Source organism: Lonchura striata, chromosome 2 (assembly GCF_050655825.1).
Source record: "Lonchura striata isolate lonStrDom1 chromosome 2, ASM5065582v1, whole genome shotgun sequence".
Classification (NCBI taxonomy): Eukaryota; Metazoa; Chordata; class Aves; order Passeriformes; family Estrildidae; genus Lonchura; species Lonchura striata.
Genome location: NC_140704.1, coordinates 36,053,158 through 36,074,066, shown reverse-complemented (window position 1 = coordinate 36,074,066; position 20,909 = coordinate 36,053,158). Strand labels below are relative to the sequence as shown.

Genomic DNA, 20,909 nt, shown 5'->3' with positions numbered 1-20,909 from the left:
TACAGAGATTCAGTAAATGTGAAAATTTTTATGAAACAATCTCTGCTTTCAGGCATGGTCGGTGACCACCTTGTCTTCAAGCCAGGGAATTGGGTTGTTTCATGGAAACAAAGGGTATATGAGTTGAAGGAACACTTACTTCTGAAGAATTTCTTAGAGATTATATAAAAAATGGACAATATAGTTATCACACATATGAAACATCTATCAACTGGTTATTTCTCATGTTTGACAGACAGTTAGCAAGGAATAGTCTTGCATAAGAACAATAAAAATGAGATCTCGGAGCTGTGTTTTGAAGGGTGCTGCTAAAAAAATACTTGGCAGTATTCAGCCTCCTCTTTCTAGTGAATGTAGGCCAGAGTACTGATGATGGGGAAATGGAAGAACACATTCCAGCTAATTTAGTCTATCATTTATTGAACAAGAAGTATTATTTTACTCTTTGATATGACTTAAAAGGACTTAATTACCCTCTGCTCATATTTAAAATCCTCTTGATTCCTTAGCAAGAAATAATACCTTACTATATAGGGATGGAATATTTAGCCAGATCAAATTAAAAAAAAAAAAACCACTGCGCTTCATCACAAGCTGTTAAAGCTATTATTTTCTACTAGGTGACACCCCGTTTAACATAGACCATATTGTTAATAGTTATGGGATTTTATTGAATTAATGAGACTGTTATCATGTAGTAGAATGTCTTGCTGAGTTAATTGAAACTGCAGAGATTATATAAATGGTATTAATGAACTTTGACTGCCTGATGCCTCAGCTTTAATAAAGACTGCTTGGTGGGCTAAATGAACATAGGCAGATAAAAGAACAGGTTCAATTTTGTGAGCCTACAGGCTGTTGACAAAGAAAACTTCTTTACCTCTGTTTTCAACTAGTGTGAATCAGTAGTGTGGTAGTTCCAGGAAGGGATTGCTATAGGATGAAGAGGAGAGGAAGTGCAGAAAATTAAATTAATTTGGATCATGAAAAACTGTTGTTTTAACCTCTCAAAGCGTGTTCAGTATATCACCAAGTCTTGCAGTGCTGTGTCCACAAAATTCTAAATGATTGTGGTTTTCCTCTCATGTTGTGGACATGTGTTACTTTTATTAGGAGCTATGTTTTTTTCTTAGCTAATTTTAAAAGGGCGGGTTTGTTTGGTTGGATTTCTTAAAACATAATGCACCATTTAGCTTGTTAGTCAGATCCTCCTCTTTTGTCCCTGTGCTCCTCTCTTGCTAGATAATATTTTTTTCATTACCATTATTACCCTTCTCTGAATTAGCTGAAAAGAAATGGTTTATGGTCAACAGGATGTTTTTTCCTTCTTTTATCAAATGTCAAATAGTAGTCAGTCTCCCTGATGTAGTATTTTTACCAGACTCATGCCCCACTTCCCATAATAATAATAATTTCCACCACAGCAAAACCTAGCATATTTTTGAGAAAATAATGAAGGTTACCATTAATTCATCAGAAGCAAATCATCTCCAAGTTGTTGTCTCCACAGTCACCTGAATACAATAGATTAAGGAGCTTGTCTTCAAATGCAATTTCCACCATGGGGACTGGTCCTGTTGTCATCTATGAGAATTCCTCTGTCTTATTCATATGACTGCGTACAAAAGACACAATTGCCATTAGAATGATAAAACCTGGCCAATGAATGAAGACTGATATTTTTATCTGTCAGCATATGTCCCTACCCAATGTTATCTTCCAAAATATTTTGAAAGAGTTGTAGTTCCTTGACAATTTGCATGCTTACAATATTCTATTGAAACTATTACATAGCATCAGCATTACAAGAAGCTATCAATAATGTTTGTTTCATATGCATATATGAATGCAAGTTTTCTTTGTTGCAGGGTTTCTGGGTGTTTTAGCCAGCGTGAAGGAACATGTTATTTGATGAGAAAAAATATATTTGTATCCCTAGTCTAATGGAGTAGAACATTGTGGTACAGTTTTTAAAGGCAGAATCTTCCCTGGGATCACTGAATTTTTAAATAGCAGCTGCAAATGTAAAATCTAAAGAGAATAGTGTATTGTATTTAAGAAAATGTAAAAGATACCCTTAGAGCTCTTCAGTACAACTGGTGACAAAATTCTGGTGCTAGTTACACTGAAAGGAAATAGTGAAAATTAAGCTAAATCACTAGGCTAACTATTGTTTGTTATTGTCCATAGAGAAGTCAATATAATTTTGAAATACATTGATTCACTTGTCATTGTAAGAATGCTATAATTCTGGTTTTCTTTCTAAACCATAGACTGTATTTTGAAATCAATATTTTGTTGTAGCTGGGAAGTGTCATAAAATTATCTGAGCTCTGTCAACTTATTTATTAACACTAAAGAGTTTTAGTAAACTGTAGCATTGAAAAAATATGTGTATGCATATTACACTGGTAGCTTTTCTTGCCAAGCTAAAAATCTCTAAACATTTGAAGTACTCTTGTAACTGAAAGATCAGAGGTATCTTTTTGAAATCCTGATATTTCATCATCTGTTTGTTTTGGTTTTGTTATATGTGGGCAGCCACATTATGATTCTATTTTATTACAGAGTTGATGTATTATTATGTTAGAAGAATGTGTGATGTGCTTTTATCTTTTATAACTAATTCTTATTTTATGTCCTCTTTCTTTTTCTTCTGCTTATATGTTTACAGCTTAGGTGGTAGTTTTTTTTGATAGTCAAGTTTTTTAGCATTTCCATTTTTCCTATTTCATGTTTAGAATATCAGGGCGAATAAAATATTAGATGTGGAACTGTTAATTAAGCAAGGGCTGTATGTGTGAAAGTACAACCCTGGTTATTTCAATCTTTTTTGCCACTTATATATTGTCTTATCCTGGACCTTTCTCCCTTAATATGACCATAATATTTTAAGAAATCTAAACTTCGCAATTTGTAATCTCACCCATTTGTGGTGTTTTACATCAGCTTTTGAAATCAAATGGCTATATTTGGTTTATTTTGTTCTTCCTAACTGAATTTCTCTTTAGGTTTCATTTTTTAAAGTAGTTCAGAAATAGGAAGGGAAAGAAAACATCCAAACTTCAGCCCTGCCATTGAGGCTCTAACAGTTATCTCAGTCCTGAAAAAATTAAAATTACATTTCCTAGTGTTTCTGTTCATTGGCATACAGAGAGATTGTCAAAACTATTGTCAAAATTGTCAAAAACTACGCATGCAAGCATACTCAAAATAGGTAATGATGTGGAGAGGGTTTCCACATCTACACCTCAGGTCCATTGGAACCACTTAAGGAAAATCCCCATTATTTCCAAGGGATGTAATTCAAGTTCAAGGGTTTAGGTAGTTAATGGATCTGTTAAGGTACATATGAAGCTGATAAGCTAACTTACTAGTGTTGAGCACTTCTGAGGTGCTGTATGGAATATCAGCTGATATACCAGCAAAGCAGCAGGTAGCTCGCGAGCATGTAACACTTCCAGTGTTCATGTCTGTCCATCACTGAGGGGACTGGAAAAGCAAGTGCAGAGGCTTCCTGGCTTGGAGCTGCACCCATTAAAAGTAGAACAGCTCAGGAAACCCATCAGCTGTCATCTGACTCCTGACAACTACCTGAAATGTTGATGTGCTTGATGGACCAGCACCACTGCTCCTTCTGCAGCAGGATGGATGAGATGCTCTTCCTGGAAGCCCTGTCTGCCCAGAGCACTCTCCTGAGTCGGGATTGAGGCTCCATTTGATGACATAGTTGCACCCTTGGACTGGAGCACTCCTGGCAGCAGGTTCTTCTTCCTTCAGCTGGGCAAGGACTCCATCCAGAGCTAGGCCAGCAGGGGTAGCCTGAGCACTTGGCATCAAGCCTCTGCTGTAACTGGTGGTTTTGGACAGAGGTCAGACATTCCCTCCCTTTAGAGTGATCCATGTGTCCAGAGGCAAACAGACAGATCTCAGTCCTTCATCCCCCATCCCTTTCATCACCAAAGGGCTCCCCTCCCTTCTTTTGTACAGCTGACACCCGCTAGGCTTCCGTAGCTCCTACCTGCTATTCTAGTCCCAACACTGGGATCCCCAACCCTCCTGGGTGGCCCAGCCATGCTTCTAATGCCAGCCCAAGTCCTCAACTGCCCACCCATGTTTTCATTCTGATTTCTGTCTATTTCTATGTTTTTTTTCTGCATCTTAATATAGATTGCATATGTAAGTAGTACTCTGCAGTGGAACAGTACCAGGTCTTCTATGCATTGTGTTTAATTAGTTTATTTTGAATATTGACATAACAACTTATGAGAAACTTAAAGAGAGCTGAAAAAATCCAAAAGCTCATTTTAATTCTCGTGTCTTTAGAAATTAAAGTTTCATTTTCTTTCCCAAATAACTACCCTTGTCTCCTTTGGAGCCTACTGTTACACTTTTGTAATAGTAGAAAAACAGTACAAAGCCATAATGTCTATGGTTTTGGAACATTATAAAATACAAAATAATTTTACATTTTGTAATTTTTCCCTATTGCAGATCTCTGTACTGTAGATCATTATTATAATTGTCATAAATAACATCATATTTATGAACACAGATCTTGAAGTAAGCTGCCAGGTGCAGGGTTGCCTACCATTGCCAATTTGTTGTGTGTTGTGTTAGAAGAAGGGAGACTAACTTGTTTCTGTATATTATAGAAGAATAAACACTTGGATTTAATCAGAATTTAAAATAAAAGCCATTGATTATGGAACCGTTCTGTTAACAGTGTGAATGAATGTTCATGTTTTTAGTTAGTCTGCACCTAATATTGCTGTCTGCCTTATGCTGTGCATTACTATTATATGGCTGGAAAATCTAAATATACTTTTGCCTTTCCTTTTATGTTTAGGGCATGCATGAACTTCTAGCTCCCATTGTCTTTATCCTACATTGTGACCACCAAGCTTTTTCACATGCCAGTGAAGCTGCACAACCAAGGTAAGTATTGTGTTCTATTTGTATAAAAATCGTCTTTCTTTAAAAAATAAGTTGGCCGAACTATAGCTTATCAATAAGTGTTCCATAATTCTTTGTCTATAATTCATAAATTAATATCAGAAATCATTGCATGCTTGTGCTTTGATGGGAATGTCCTTATTTCATCTTTCCTACTACAGCTTCTGAGATTTAGACATTGACCTCTTCACAGACATTGTCTGGTGAAAGAATGGGGAAACAAGAACTTTAAGGAAAACCTTAATCTCAAATCTTATATACTTGCCTGTGGTTCTACCTCATCCTTACTGCCAGAAGTGGGTTTGTTGTTATCACTGCAGAAAGTAGACAGATTAGTGAGCTCCACTCTTGGAGCAGATATCTTAGCACCAACTCTCTTTCCTCAAATGTTAAAAGGGGAAATAGTCATTGAAGACAAATTGGTTGGGATTGATATTTCTTTCATCACCTGCAGTGTGATATCCAACTATTCTTTGACTTGGTAGTGATGTTATGTATACCCATCAATCCTCCATTTCATTCAAAAGTGTGTATGTGTGTATGCATGCAGTCATACTCATATATATAAAATGTTGTATCACACAGTTGTCTGCTTTTATTCTTGTCCCATATGTAAGGGTTTTGTTTTTATTTAAAAAATAAAAAAAAAAAAGCCATTTTCATTCTCGTGATATTTAGGACATTTCATTTGGTTTTTTGCACATTGAAGTCCAGCAGTGAAAAAAAACTAATTTAATTATGTGTGCAATATAATATTGTAAGTACCCTGCAAAGTGACTGCCCAAAGGGAGTTAAGCATTAAGACGATTATTTACAAGTGTGTTTTTATTCAATGTCTGTCCTAAAATTACCTAGAAGATGCTCTTCAGTGCTAAGCAACTTAAAATAACCATGTGTTATGTACAGCATTCTGTTCCATCCCCACTGAAAAAGTAGAGCTAAGCAGCAAAGTAGATGGAAAAGAGGTGCTGTCACTGATTAATTGCTGTTAAAGTACAATAAAAACATAGGCTATTAAAACAAAATAAATTAATGTTTTTATACTGCATATTTGACCAGTAACCATATTTTTTTTTGTTTGGGATAAACAGTGATAGATTGTGCAGCAATCAATTATTCTAGATCAAGCATATTCAAATAATACATTGTGACATTCAGTAATTTGTTATTTGGAATAATTAGATGGTTACTTCATTGTAGTGCAGACAAGGCAGCTAATTTGTTTTTGATCTTTATAAAAAGGAAAGACTTCATTTGTTCAATGGAGTTGCTCTTTTTAATTAAAAAGGCTAGTTTTCTCATTTGCACTTTATATGAAAGTTGGCTTATAAATACATAATAGTACATGGAGAACACTGACCAAAAATAAACATTCACATGCGGATTGTTCACTGTTGCCTTTTTCAGTGAGGAAATGAAAGTTCTTTTGAATCCTGAATATCTGGAACATGATGCCTAGTAAGTTTTAACAAGTTTCTTTACATTTAATTTGCTCTTATTTGTAATTGACACCATTATTTAACACCAAGTGTCTGGGTTGTTCCCTTTCAGTGCAATGTTCACACGTCTTATGAAAACAGCAGAACATTGGTTTTCTACTTTTGAACATGACAGTCAGAAGGTAAATATTGCTTTAAAATGTACATACTGTGTTTTTAAGCAAATGTGATTTTAATATGATTGATGTTATTTAAAGCTTACTAGACATCTCTTAACTTGATTAAAGCACTCTCAAACAAGTTTACAGTCTTTAAAGGTTCTTCAGAATTTGGTCAAAAGCACTTTTAGAGTGACTTCAGGTGAGAGTTCCTGTCTATTGAAAGATCACTTGGTAATGAAAAGCCAAGTGTACAAGCACAGATTTTTCTGTATAGGAGTGATGTCCTTGCATAGCATTTGAAAGAGTGCCTGTCATAGGCACTTCTGTGTGCCAAAAACCTGTGCAAATGTTATGTTAAATAAATGCCTATAGGTAAAGTATTAAGGCATGAATTATTTTCAGCTGTTTACAAACAATTTGCTTTGAAACCAAAACTTTAACCATAGACTGTCTGTCAGTGTTCAGGATGTATCTTTCCTTGACATAATCACATTCCATTTCCTTCATTTTTTTTCTTAACCGTAGGATATTCAAACAGAGGAAATGTCTGTGCCTTCAGATCTCTGGTGTATCTGTATGGACACCACTGTCTTTAGTAGGTTGCTGCTTTCATAAAAAAGCTTTTGCAGAGTTCTGATTTTAGTTCTACAGAGCTCTCCTTTGCAAGGACCTTCTAGAGACTATCTAGTCCTTGCCTGAATTTTTTCATGTATGGCAGGAAGGATAATTCCCTCAGTCAGTTGCTGAAGATTTCCTTTGATGACTTCTTTTCTTGTCTCTTTCCATCTTTATGTTTCTCTTTTTTATTTTTAATTCTGGAAAATTATTTGTGTGATGGAGCATATGTGTGGAGGTTCTAGGAAAATATTATTAACAGTATTATGGGTGTTGCCAAGACTTTCAGTGTATTATATCCTAAAAGAGTTGGCCTCCCAACTTAGTTTGAGTTTGGTTCACTTCACTATGGAACATGGGGAGAATATTGAGAGTTAACAAAAACTTCATGAGAATTCAGTTGATTATGTACGTCCATATGTGTGCACCTAAACCTATAGTTGCAAACTGTAATTAGGGAGTACTAGTTTGAATAGTGGTTTTGTCAGTCTAATGAAGAAAAGTTGTTCACCAAAGACTCATTTAAAACCATCTATTTCCTTTAAATATTTAATATTATATATTTTATCAGATATGGAGCACTGGTGTCTTTGCCTAAACCATCTACATTTATAAATTATTTGGATTTTGATATAATTTCAGTAGCTAGGGATAAAGCATATGAGATACAAATTTTATGAGGTTACTACATAGGCACTCTTTTTTCAATAACAAGGCTGTGAGATATGTTTCTCTGAGTGTAGATTTTCAAAATTCAGTGTATTCAAATATCATTGTTCCAATTTCTGTGACAGGTGATAAAGGCTGAGGTTGAGTTTTATTCCAGGAAACAACTGTCTGCTTACAGATTTGCAGTGCTTGGGTAGAAGGTGAAAGTTTACATTGCCCTTTCCAGTCCTTTCATGGCATAAAAAATTAACAGTGCAAAGTGAATGGATTAATATCTAGTTGTTTGTTTTTCTTCTTTGCAAACATGTATAATCTTTAATAATCCTTTCTTGTACATATGCCTTTTACAATCATGACTTTGAGGGTTAGCTACATAGTAAAGTGTGAATCTTCACAAAGGAAGCAATGAAAGCGTGTGCTCTGAGAGACATGTTACATTTTACAGCCTCTAACAGTTGTTTCCATTACTCCCAATTGCTATTAGAGGAGCTTCTCCAGCTACTCCATTCCCTAGTGGTTAATGAGAGAAATCTGTCCTCAGTTTATACCCGTACTATGTCCTAGCCTCTGTTTACTGCTGTATCATTTGTTTCCTAAATGCGTGAATATATAAATTGTCTTAGTATCGACTACCAGCCATTTCAGTTCGTGTTGTGGTAAGTAATGTTTTGTGACAGGGCTTGGTGACTCTGTTCCCAATACTTAGCTAAAGTTTTCAGCTGCATTTCACTAGTTAAACTGTTCTTTGGGATGAATCTGGTGCTTTCCTATAAACAATACAGCACATTCTGAGCCATCCCTCGTTTTTTCTTTTTATTGTAAGCCACATTCTTTTAGTATTGATCATTCATATTTCATGTTAGTAATAGATGACTAAACACATGCACTCAAATCTTTTTGCAAGACCTGAATTCTCACAAAAAGAAAATGGATGTTTTCTCTCACATGGCAGATAATTATGTAGTGAGTATGAGCAGGAGCACAGTATTGTGTTGTCCACTTGGCTTTAGGCACAGGCACTGTGAGTCATTTCTAGTTAAACATTTTGGCGCTTGGTTTTATTAGTTTATCTGAGCATCTTTCTGTTTGGGCTGTTTGTTTCACACCAGCTATGTGATTTTTGGAGCAATTTCAACTGTCTAGAGGTATTGTCATTTTCTCAACCAAATTGCATGAGAGGAGAAAACAGACATGACTTTGTTGCACTCTAGTCTTCCACCAAGCTTCTTGGTGGAGTACACGGAATCAGGAGGCATGGACAGGGAAGGCTGAGTTATTGGCTGCAGCTGCTTCCTCACAGATTCTGTCATGCCTTGAAGATTTCTGTTAATATGGTTAATTTCTGAGATGCTGATAAACTGCATTTTGATGGATACCATTTACTTATCTCGTGCTTTTAGCAATGGCAAGCCAGCTTATAGTATTGGATGCACTTAGCCATGTTTGATAGTCAGTCAGTCTGACAGTCAGCAATGTGTCAGTGCTGCATTATGCCAAGGTGCACAAATGCTGCAAGTGACAAAAAACTCCAATTTTGGCACAGTGGAAGCTTGGATTAGTTTTTGATATTCACAATCTTTCGTCACTTGAGCCAGGGTTTAATAATCTGTGTTGTAATTTTCTAAAGATGGCTTGAAACCCACAGACAACTAATGGTGTAAAGACTAAACTGAGTAATAGCTAGTCTTTTCATATTACAAGTTCAAATAAGCAGAGGGATTCTGATGTTGAGCTTTCCACATAAAGTTTTATTCCTATAATAAAGAAAAGCTTAAAAGCACAGGTCTTCAGAGTCATCATAGTTCTGATTGCATGAAGTGGTGAAGCTGAAGTTAAAGTCAGTTTGAATAAACCACAATAATTTTCATACCCCAGATGTGTGCCAAATGTGTGCACAGTCTACCAATACATAGAGTTACAGAATTTTATGATTGTTTTCACAGATAAAGCCATATGTTTATGAAAAAAATTAATATCGACTGACATTAAACATTAAGGCAGTATTACTATATCAGGCTTTAAGAGTGTTTTTCTGTATAGAAGATTAGTGGGTACCAGTTTTCAATATTTTGCATTCTTGCATATGACCTAGAAAATAGTGAAATGGATCTGAAATTATAGGAAATATCAATACAATGCAGAACTAAAATTCATGGTACAAAGAGTGCCACCCAGCTTGGTAGAATTTAGAAAGAATAAAGAATTTACTAGAATAGTTTTAAAAATAAGGTAGGAGAAATATCCTTTTCCCATGTACCTGCAGCTGTGAAGAACTTTGGTATTTAACTAAGTGACAGCATTGCTTATTGGCCCCTAAGACACTAAATGTTTTATTTTAAATTCCTATTTTTTAGAATAGCAGAGATTTTGAATAAATACATGCCATGTCAGTGAGCTTTATTTGACAGTCTGAGGGAGCTTTTGTCAAGTGATTTGCTGGAGTATCTTAAATATGTCTTGATACTACAATAGCATGGTTAAACTACCACACTCTAATAGAACAGATAAGTCCCTTCGCTGCAATTGCCATAGCAAAGCAACAATTAAGCAGATTTTAAGATACAATTTATAATCAATCAGGTCCTTAAATAGAAACATATTACCTGAAATCACTGCTGAACATCCTACCATATTTTCTGCAGTACAGAAATCAAATAATTAAGAAAAGGTACTTCAAGCAAAGAAGATCAACACAAAAATAGACTTTTTGGTAGACATTATTAAATTTTCAATGCCCATTTTTATGCTAAACCATGTTGTAAGTGATTTTGAAATAACTACAAGAGATGACACTGGGAATAGCTAACACAACAAAAACAAACTTTCTTTGTTATAGAGTGTTAAAAATAATGCTCTTTCCATAATATTGACACAAGTGAATTTGTATCTAAACAATGTAAAGTGCAATGAAGCCTCCTGAAATTATCAACCTTTTGAGCTGGATAATGATTCTCTATTAATATACTGTGCAAAAGTGTAGTAAAAGGCCATTGTTTTTCAAAGTGAAACTTTTGGGTTATAGGTCATGGTGACAGATTGTAGCAAAGTCATTGCAAAATTCTTCTCTTCTTACTGTTCCAATTTTCCCTGTTTATAACCTTCACATTGTTTCTAGCAGTTGAATTCTCTCTTTTCCTGCCCCCCTATCTTTCTCTTGATAGGTTTGACTTGTTCTTTTTATTTTTGGTTCTCCTTTTTACATGTTTCCTATTCAGTGCAGTTCATTACTTGCCGCATTTCTTTCTGGCATTCTGTCTTTTTTTCAATAACACTTCACCCTTTTGAAAGAAGAATTAATTTAAAGCCATTCATGTTCAAGGATGCTAATACTCCACTGGTTTTCACTCGATGTGTGTTGTGTTGTAGATCATGGCATAGTTTGCACAGTGCTCAGGTCCAACCAACTGCTGTCTCATTGTTCTATTTCTTTTTTCCTTTAAAAGTTTCTGATGCTTTATCAGAGCTGTGTAGGTTTTAAGGTAAAGCCACCAGATTTTCTGTGCAAGTGAAGCCTGTTTAGAAAGGATTGTTTGAAAATAAGTTACTTCCTATTTGGTATGCAATTTATTGTCCTCTGAGGGCATATATTCTCTACTGAGTTACCATTCATCTGCTTTATTCTGGACTGACTCAGACTGCTGATATTAAAGCTAAAATAAAGCTGTCAACACTTTGTCAGAGCATGAAAAGTAAAGCATGCACATAAAAATTGATGTGCAGAATGACGGGTACTCCTTGGCACTCCTGGGAAGGGAAATCCCACAATACCTTCTGCAGAAGTGGATGCTTGAGATTCCTTTTTTGCTGTACAAGAAATGAGTTATTACTATGTTTATTTGGAAACCAATGTTTACAACAAATGAAATCTCCTGCACAACATCCCTTTAGATAGTAAGACTTCATGGGTTTTTCCTTTTTTCACTCTGTTATCTCTGTCTGCAGGAGAAAGATGTGACGATAACACCTATGCCCTTTGCAAGACCACAGGACTTGGGGCCATCTATTGCTATTGTAGCAAAAGTAAATCAAATTCAGGATCATCTGCTGAAGAAACATGATATTGAGCTGTACATGCATCTGAACCGACTGGAAATTGCTCCACAGATTTATGGACTGTAAGTGTTTGCAAATCATTATTTAATATAATTCCTTGGGGTTTTGTTTCACTATATTAGGAAATTTTTCCCCTTAAATTTTGGATTAGAGGAATGGGACTAAAAAGAAGTACTTATCTCTTAGAACTTCTTTGTTTTGCAGCATTACAGTATATGCCACCCTAGTGCTGCAGTTGAGACAGTGGCATTTCCAGTGCCAATAAAGTCCATTCAGCTACATGTTAGAGACCCTGATGAAGACTCCATACTCTCTGCATCAAGTACAGGGTCTACACATGGGATAATAGGACATAAAAAACTATTAACATCGAGTGGTTTATTTACTTAATTTTATCACCAGTTTAGCATCAGTGAACTTTTCCCTATTGTGTTATGGGGTTTTGGATGCTGGTAATGCAGGGGGAGTGTCATGTTAAAAGTAAAGGCAGAGGTATAATACATTGTCTGTGTACAGAGTCAGCCCAGCAGCTTTTCCATGAAGCTGCTTCATATCCAGTCAGCTGTCTGTGTATTGTATACCCCCATTCCAGGGGGGCTTATTGGGCCAGGTGTGACTTTGGATGTGGCCTTATCCACGTGATTGTGCAGCACTGAATCCAAACTATTTATAGCTGCTGTAGTCAGTCTGGCTCAACACAGAGTGTGCAATTTTGTGAACCATGAGTAATGGTGAAATGACCTTGGTTTTGAAGAATAATCTTGCCTTCATTGTCTGGAATTCTAGACATTTGATTAATTTTGATTATTCCTTAAGGAGTTGGCAAGCCATATGTGCCGTTGCAGGGACAGCAAAAATGACACTTTTTTTTTTTTTTTTTTTTTTTTTTTTGCAGTGATTTAAAGATTGATTTTGGCTTAAATGAAAAAAAAATTATAGGTGTGAATTTCCAAATGAAATTGTGGATTGTAACAACTCAGTAGAAAATAGGGAAAGGGAAGGAAAAGGTGACTGTAAATGTCAGGCCATAACTGCAATACTTAACACTAAAGTCTAATTTGATGTTACTCTGAAGTGAAAAAGTGCTGCAACATAATATACTCTCAAGAGAAAATTTGAGCTATTTATTAATAACTTACATTAGGAAGATTAATCTAATTCTACAAATCTTACTTAAATATACTTTCTAGGTATGAGTTACCTATATGGGTGGAAAAACAAGCCAAGAAAACTCAAGGTATTAAAATTACAAAGAGGACAGATTGTCCTATTACAATATTTTTTGCATAGCATTTTTTCTTAATATCTTCACTAGATAGTCTGGAGGAGAAAGCAAACATCCATAATAATCTTCAGGGGTAGTAATGAATAAGTAGCTGTGTAAATATCAAGAAAAACAAAAATACATTGTTTAAACTTCAGAAATTTGCAAACAGATATTTTGGGGCAAAAATAATTTGAAATGTAGGTATTCATATCAGTTTAACATTTTGCCTTTCAGTAAGAAAAATAATTGGAAGAAAAAATATATTTTAACTCTAAACATAATATTGTAACAGAAGAATGATTCAGACTGGTGTGGCATAAATAGAACTGAAAGTGAATAAAGAAATTTACAGTTAAGAGAATGAATTATGAGAGAGAGCTTCAGACTAACTATCAGGAAAACCTTACTAACAGGGAGCTGTTAGACTGTAAAATAATATATTAAAATTAAGAAAGGAAAAGCCATCAGAATGTTTTAAAAACAGGCTTTGAAAAGCTCTCAGAAATGGGTGATAGCATAAAGTCTGCATTGGTAGGAGAGGAAAGTAGGTTACTTATGAGGTCATATCCTACTCTGATTTCTGATTTGACATAGACAGAAAAAGAAAGGGAAAGGAGCATGACTGCGTTGTATTATCCTCACCTTTAATGATTTCTGAACTCTTCAGAGTAGTAATTTCCAGTAGTGAGCCCACTGACAGTCTGAGATGCTGTATCTTTTTCTGTATTTAACATTTCTTGAATGAGAAACAACATTTCTTAAACAACATTGTTTATCGATAATTGCTTAACCTAACCAAACTGCAGAATTCATCTGAGTTTTTTTATTAAAGTTTATTGTTTTGCTGAAGATTTATCAACAATAAATATTCATCTATCAGCTTTGATACCACTGAAAAAATATACAAATGGTAGAATGAAGACTGGGAACTTTGCTCAAAAAATATTACGGCATTCCTAGATCAACATGAAAGGCCTGTATTTGGTAGCAGTCTACCCTAATTTGCACAAGTTACAAAGTTCACTTATTTTAAAATTTAGTATTTTATACTTTGCATACTTCTATAACCTTCTGGGGTAATGCAAAAACAATTATTTGCACTTTCATGCAGTAGATTTGGTGCTTTCAAATACATATTTTTATTTTTCAAACACTAGCAAGACTTGTTCTGCTGGGAGGTCAGGTACCCCAGCTGGTTGTACATTTCCATGTTCAGAAACTGTCCTTTACAATAAAATGATTACACACTTCCTGAAATTATGCTTACCTGCTTACAAGACCAAGTTTAATAGGCATTTCAGTATGTGTGGTACAACTCATTAATTTTGGTTGCTGCCCTGTTTTGAAGTTTTAGCTCAAAGCAGTAGATTGCCTTCTCTTCCAGAGTGCAGCAGTGAACAGACTTCACATTCCCTGGCTGTCTCATTCTACTGCTGGCAGGGAAGAGAACCCAGTTTGGTACAGCAAGGTATACTGGGTGCTGGCTGTGCCGTACTTCCATGCTCTGGAAGTTCAAGTTGGTGTCACAGACAGCCTTTAGCACAGAGATTTCTGTATTTGGAAATTTTGAGATTGCACTTTCATTCACTTGCAGTCAGCACTGCTTGTCCCTCTGATAATTATTCAGCTGCTGTTAATATCAGCTGGAATGGAACGAGTAATACAGAGATAAAGGGTTTGTGCCTTATCATTACTCAGTCTTCTTTCTTTGCCTTGTCTCTAGCCTGGACCCCAATATAATGTTTTGCAGAGTAACATTGTTTCACTCTCCTGGTAGTACTGTGAATAGTCTAACCAAACTATAATAATTATCTAATCATATCTAATTTTGTACTTTGTAAAGTCAAGTACAAGAATGGTTTGAAAATAAATGGAATTGATTACATTAATAGTTCCGTGACATATTTCCTGATAATAAACCTTTCTCTAAATAAAAAGAAAAAATTGCTACGATTGAACATAAAGATTGGATATTCTGAAGGGTTGACAGATTGAATATTCAGTTTAATTTTAAAATTAGAGGAGTTAACAGTGATTAATGTCCTAGATTAATTGGTACTCTGATGTTAATTTCTTTGACCCTTACATCTAATTCAAGTTAAAGTACAAAATATTGGAAAATGATACTGCATTTTCCACAGTGGCCAGTGTTTGCAGGCACAAATAAGGCAAGTTAGGCTCTCAACTTGAGAAAGGACAGGGCTTGAGGAAAGTCTTCATATACCTTTTAGGACATTATCTTCCATTTAAAGGAATTTGTAGTAGGCGGCTTCTTTTACATTTCACTGAAAAGATGAATCATTTGGAAATGTCCCACATAATATTATTATCACTTTATTTTATTTTATGTACTGAGGGAGAATTATATTGCACCAAATGAATTTCTTATGGAACTGCATGCAATAAGTACAGCCAGATCATGTAAATATATATATATATGATACAGTTCTATAGAAATAATACACAGAAAGACAATGACAAGGCATAAGGATAAAAAGCTTTGTTTAAGAACAAAAATTAAATGTTGGCATAAACTCACCAGCTTCTGCATCGTAACACTGATGGCAGTATTATACTGGTAAGGCAAACCCTTCCTCAGCACGTATCCAAGAGACAGTGGAAGCACGTGCAGAAGTGAATATAAATATTTCATGGTGGCCTTAGCTGAGCGCCAGAGCCCTCTGAGGACACTGGGGACATGACTGCCTCGCGCTGTGGCTGCGCTCTCGGCCATCAGTCGCGGAGCCGCTGCCGCTCGAGAGGCGCTCAGGCTGCAGGCGGCCTCCGCCATGGCGCTTCAGCAGGAAAGCCCTCCTCGGGAGGCAAAGGAATACAGAACAAAGGAGAAGGGTGCAAACTGAGTTGCAGGAAGTGTAGATCTGAAGGTGGCGTTGGAAAGGTTATGTTACGGTAACGTCAACAGCAGATGTGCTGTTCCACTAGTACTATTCTTACTTGCTTTGCTGTGAGCACTGCTGTGGGGCATCCACCTGTCTTAGTTTCTCACCCGTGCCATTATGGTACCAGGCAGTATTCTTTTGCGTAATCAGATTGGTCTCTGGAGGGAGAATTTAAAGGATTTTACTTGTACAGTAAAGGAACATAAATAATATTCATTGTATCTGAAAAAAAAAAATAATCCTACTAGTTATCAGAATATGAAATCTTTATGAGCCACAGAAAACTAGGTCAAAGATCAGTTTTGCTAAGGTCAACTTTTCAGATCATGCAGGATTCCTGAGTTTATTTTGGATTCTCACACCAAAATAAAATGAGATAAATACATGACATGGTCCAAACCCATTGCATTTCCTCTGTAGCTTTTAATCCAGTGTCATCAATCAATTGGACAGCAATTGCAATGAAAGCAACTTTGAGGTATTTTGCATGTAGTAGAGGAACCACTAAAATCTGGCCTTGCCATTAAAAGACAAGTATCTGGCAGTGAGTACGTAGAAAAGGGTAAGACTAAGCAAATACAAAGTCTTTCTGAACAAAGCAGTAATTCTCATTTGAATGTCTAGGACCAAATTAATCATGAGCTTCATATCTGTTGATTTCCATACTTATTTTCTGTTTGAATTAAACAAAGCATTATATATAAAACAGATTTTAATGGATTATAAATGATGAGGCATTTCTAAGAAATGTTGGTGTCACTGTTGGTCCCACAGATTACAAGATACATTTTACTGGATTTTTATATAGAGCTTTTGGGGGCTGACTCAGGTATCTGAAGACATTACTATGAATTCTATCTTGCATACTGAAAAAAGTACAAGGAAATTAAAGAAGTAAGATGAAATCTTTCTAAGTTAGCTGACAGAAGGAAACATCTGAAGCTACTTTCGGAAGCTACCATGTATTTTTATGGAGACAGGGGTTGCCTCAGTTACTGCTGCCATACCAATTGTACTGCAATGGTTTACCAATTCAAATTTCTTCCTCTTTGCAAATAAACGAGGACAATTCTTGAAGATCAGAGTAGGTATCTTACCTCGGGTAGCAAGTAAATCCTGCTTAACTCTAAAAGCTGCTGTTCTTCTGTTTTGAAGTAAGGCTACTCACCCTTTCATGTTCTTAAATGACAAATACCTGTTCCTCATTGTTGAGTTCTTCAAAAAGTTTTTTAGTTCATTGATTGAAAAACATGTATATTTCATTTTATGCTGCTTCTCATTGTGTATTAGGTTAAAAATTACAAAATTATGAACTTGTGATTTTATCCTTTTTCCCAACTGTCACAAATAGTATTTTAGTTTTACCTCTGACTTTAAGATTTTAACATGTAAATACTGTAAAAGACCACTCTATAAACAGAATGAAGGATTGGTTGAGGTGTCAAAAGTGTTGTCAGAGTTTTACTCTCCTGCTGCATAATTATGTGCTGAGATGATAATGAGTAGTACTGGATGTATGTGAGGATGGAATGCAGATTTGTCATTTCAGTGCTCCTTGATGCAGGTGATGTGCTTCCCATATGAAGTACAGGGAATTATCTTTATCTGGGAAGGAAACAAGCAAGAAAGCTTCCATTTTGACTTTTATTGCGTACTCTGAAAAGAAAAAACCTAGTAGCATTAAACATAAATAGGCTTAAAGACCACTGGATTTGAATAGAATTAGTATCTTCTTAAATCTGTGATGAATTTAGTAGGAATATAGACAGGTGCATGAAAGGCTATGTTTGTCTTTTTTTTTTTCTTTTTTACTTGCATAGACAGTAGCTGTTGACTATAAAACCAGAACAATGTCTAGAAAAGCTTTATTCCAGTAAGGAATTTAGGGTGCCAGATATGAAGTATTTACCTCCTCTTCATTTTCTTTATACTTATATCACATCAGGTGTTCAGGTTAACCAGGTACTGTTTAATTTAATGCACCATTTTGTTTCTTTCAATGACATGGAATTTAGTCTAGAAAACACATCTTGGAAATTGGTACATAAAAGGCAATAAGTAGGTCAAGTAACTATTGCAGAAAGTAATTATCTCAGCACATGCCTAAAAAATGAAACTATGCTAACATGCCCGTGCTGACATGATGTCAGGAGGCAAAATACAGCACTTTGGACTTCAGCACTTGCTAGTAACCAAGACATTTCCTGTAGAATCCAGTCCTGTGGATAATTCATGTTTTGGTGAATTCAGATTAAATGAGTCTTCATCCTCACTGTTTATTCTTACCAAGTCTGTATGAATCAAGTTAGTATTGAGCATACAATCACATGTGATTAGCAACTCCTTAATTTTCCTGTGAAGGCATACCTTCGGAAAGTATAATGAAGCGTTGAAGAGAACCACATGCACCGTCCATCAGGAAAAGATCATCTTTAGATAAAAGTCAATGTCCAAAACTTGTCCAAAGGCTAATAGAAACATTTCAAAATCTGTTGTGTCATGTTGATGCACTTAAAAAAGAGCCACACAAAGCAGACCCTCTGCTACAATCCAACAAGTCCAATAGTAAGGGATAGTAAACAATTTAATGCATAAATTGTAAAATTTAGAGTTATACCAAACTGAGATCTAGTGGGTAATGCAGGTAAGAAAATTTTGTTTGAAATCTTTAAACAGATCAGCATGAAATACTTAAATGCATAATGTTGGCCTGCTGGAAGCAGAGGTAAATCTCATTTAAAAAAACCCTAAGGTTTTAATACTTAGTCATTATTCCATGTCAGAACAAACTAGGCCATTTTGAATTTTTCTAGGTGGAGAGAAGGATGACAAGGAATTGCATTTGAGAAAAAATCAATTGATAGTGAACTGCCTTGAGGTGTGGGATGTCAACTTTAGGGATAACACAGTCTTCAGTCTGAGTTTCCCTTAGCCTAGGACATGTTAATCATCTGTCTCTTCAGGGTCATTTTCATCTGAGTTCTTCATTTTAGCAGAAAATTATATCCTGAAACCACAATTCATCACTAATGAAAATGTTGTTGAAAATTAGGGAAATAGTAATTCTGTAGGAATATGGCCAGTCTGCATTTTCTCTAAAAGCATCTGATTGCCAGTAGAATGCAGTTAATTGGGAAAATGAAAGGCAGTATAGTGTCAGCATTGGGAAGAATGCTTCCTTTTTGGGTTTTCTCCACACCAAAGTAATAATTCACCAGGTAGTCAAGTCATTCTGCTTCCACTTCAGATACCAAGATTAGTTCTTGGATAGCCATTTCTACCCCTATGGACAGTGTTCTCCCTGCCCTTCAGCCTAACCAGATGTTACAGATTGAGGTGAGGGGTTTGAGCGAGGGAGGGGGGAAATACGGAGCCTACAGACAACTGATATAATTCCCCTTACGTGTTCTGAATTTTCTCTGGCAGTTGTTGGGAGTTCTTGAGTTTGAAAGATACATAACAGGGTTGGAAGTCCATACAACAGTAAAAGATCCTGCCCTGAAAATAATGCAACAGTCTGTCCTAATTTTTAAAATGGGTGAGCTGGATAGTACTTCTCCATGACCTTATGAACCTCTTTCCAACATCTTGTTAAGAGTCGTAGAAGCCTCATCAATAAAAAAAAATCTTGTTCCAAATAGGTGCATGCCTTGAGTATCTTTTCTGATTCTGATGTGGTTTTGAGCAGGAATTTTTAAAAGTTCCCTATGAAATATTAAAGCAAGCCATCCATATCCAAAGAATAAAATCCATTAACGCAGGTCACAGGAATAGGTTGCTCAAGAGTAGTGCTGTTAATTAGGGTGCACAATTTTGTGTAACTTTTGCATATTGTATGAATTCACAATATTTTAGTCTAGGTAAAGCATGAAAAATTATGTTTGGGGAACATTTCTGAGAATAGAGTTATTTCACATATGTAAAGCTGTAAAATTGGGGATAATATTTCATCATACCTCATACTGAGTGTAATAGCAAAAGGCTCTAAAGGGTTAAGGTATATAACTTAGCAGGAAGACTCCACAGATTTTGGCAAGAAGAGAAAATCTGTGCACAGCATTGCAAAATAGAATTGTCTAGTGAAAGAGAACAAAAGCAGACAAGAGAAGGAGCTTTTTTCCAATACATATTTTGAAATCAATGAACGAGTCATATTTGAATCTTTACAGAAAGCCAAGGGTGCTACCCTTCTATATTATTTCTCTGAAAACACTCTCAGCACAGCATTTGCAGCTTGGTATTGACTGCCAGTGATGACTCCCTTGAACTTCCAGATAGCACTTTTTCTAAGGAAAAAAGGCCATGGATGCACCTAGACTTTGTTGTTCATTATGGAATGTATTGTTAGCAGAACAGCAATTCTTCACAAATTTCAGAGAAACAAAATTACATCACCTAATATAACATCAGCTTGAGAAGTCCATGAGAGTGCACTGCCTTTCATGGTCCTTTATATTGTCATCACTTTTAATGACCTGCTATTCTTTACTTCTTATTACCTTATTTGAAGTTAGGACCATGGTTAACATACTTCCTTGGATTAACTTTCATACAATTTTTTTTTCTGAAAAGGTGTCCTATATAATGATCTTTGAATGCCACAGAAGCAATATCTTTTGCTTGTGGTATTGAGAAAGGGAAGAGAGAAAAGAAATTTTTTTTTTTTTTTTTAAGTTCTCAATATAATATAATGCAGAAAACATTAGATAATAAAACTCCTGCAGCTTCTGACTGCTTGGTACTCCTACCAGTAATGTTACCAGGCTTTTTTTCACAGAAATGGCAAAGTTAGTAAAAAATATTTTCATACTTTGGATAAATCTATACGCATACCCACATGTGCAGTGTA

General features: G+C 35.6%; 1 protein-coding gene across 14 annotated transcripts in view; it reads left to right on the top strand.

Moving 5' to 3' along the window:
- Positions 1 to 20,909, top strand: part of TBC1D5 (TBC1 domain family member 5) — a 315,956-nt gene that overhangs the window by 183,661 nt on the left and 111,386 nt on the right. For all 14 annotated transcript variants that reach the window (XM_085568765.1, XM_077787232.2, XM_021538134.4 and 11 more), the window contains 4 exons: positions 4,850 to 4,938; positions 6,364 to 6,414; positions 6,508 to 6,577; positions 11,783 to 11,955. In XM_085568765.1, the coding sequence (XP_085424891.1) occupies positions 4,850 to 4,938; positions 6,364 to 6,414; positions 6,508 to 6,577; positions 11,783 to 11,955 (383 nt within the window). The remainder of the gene's footprint in view (positions 1 to 4,849; positions 4,939 to 6,363; positions 6,415 to 6,507; positions 6,578 to 11,782; positions 11,956 to 20,909) is intronic.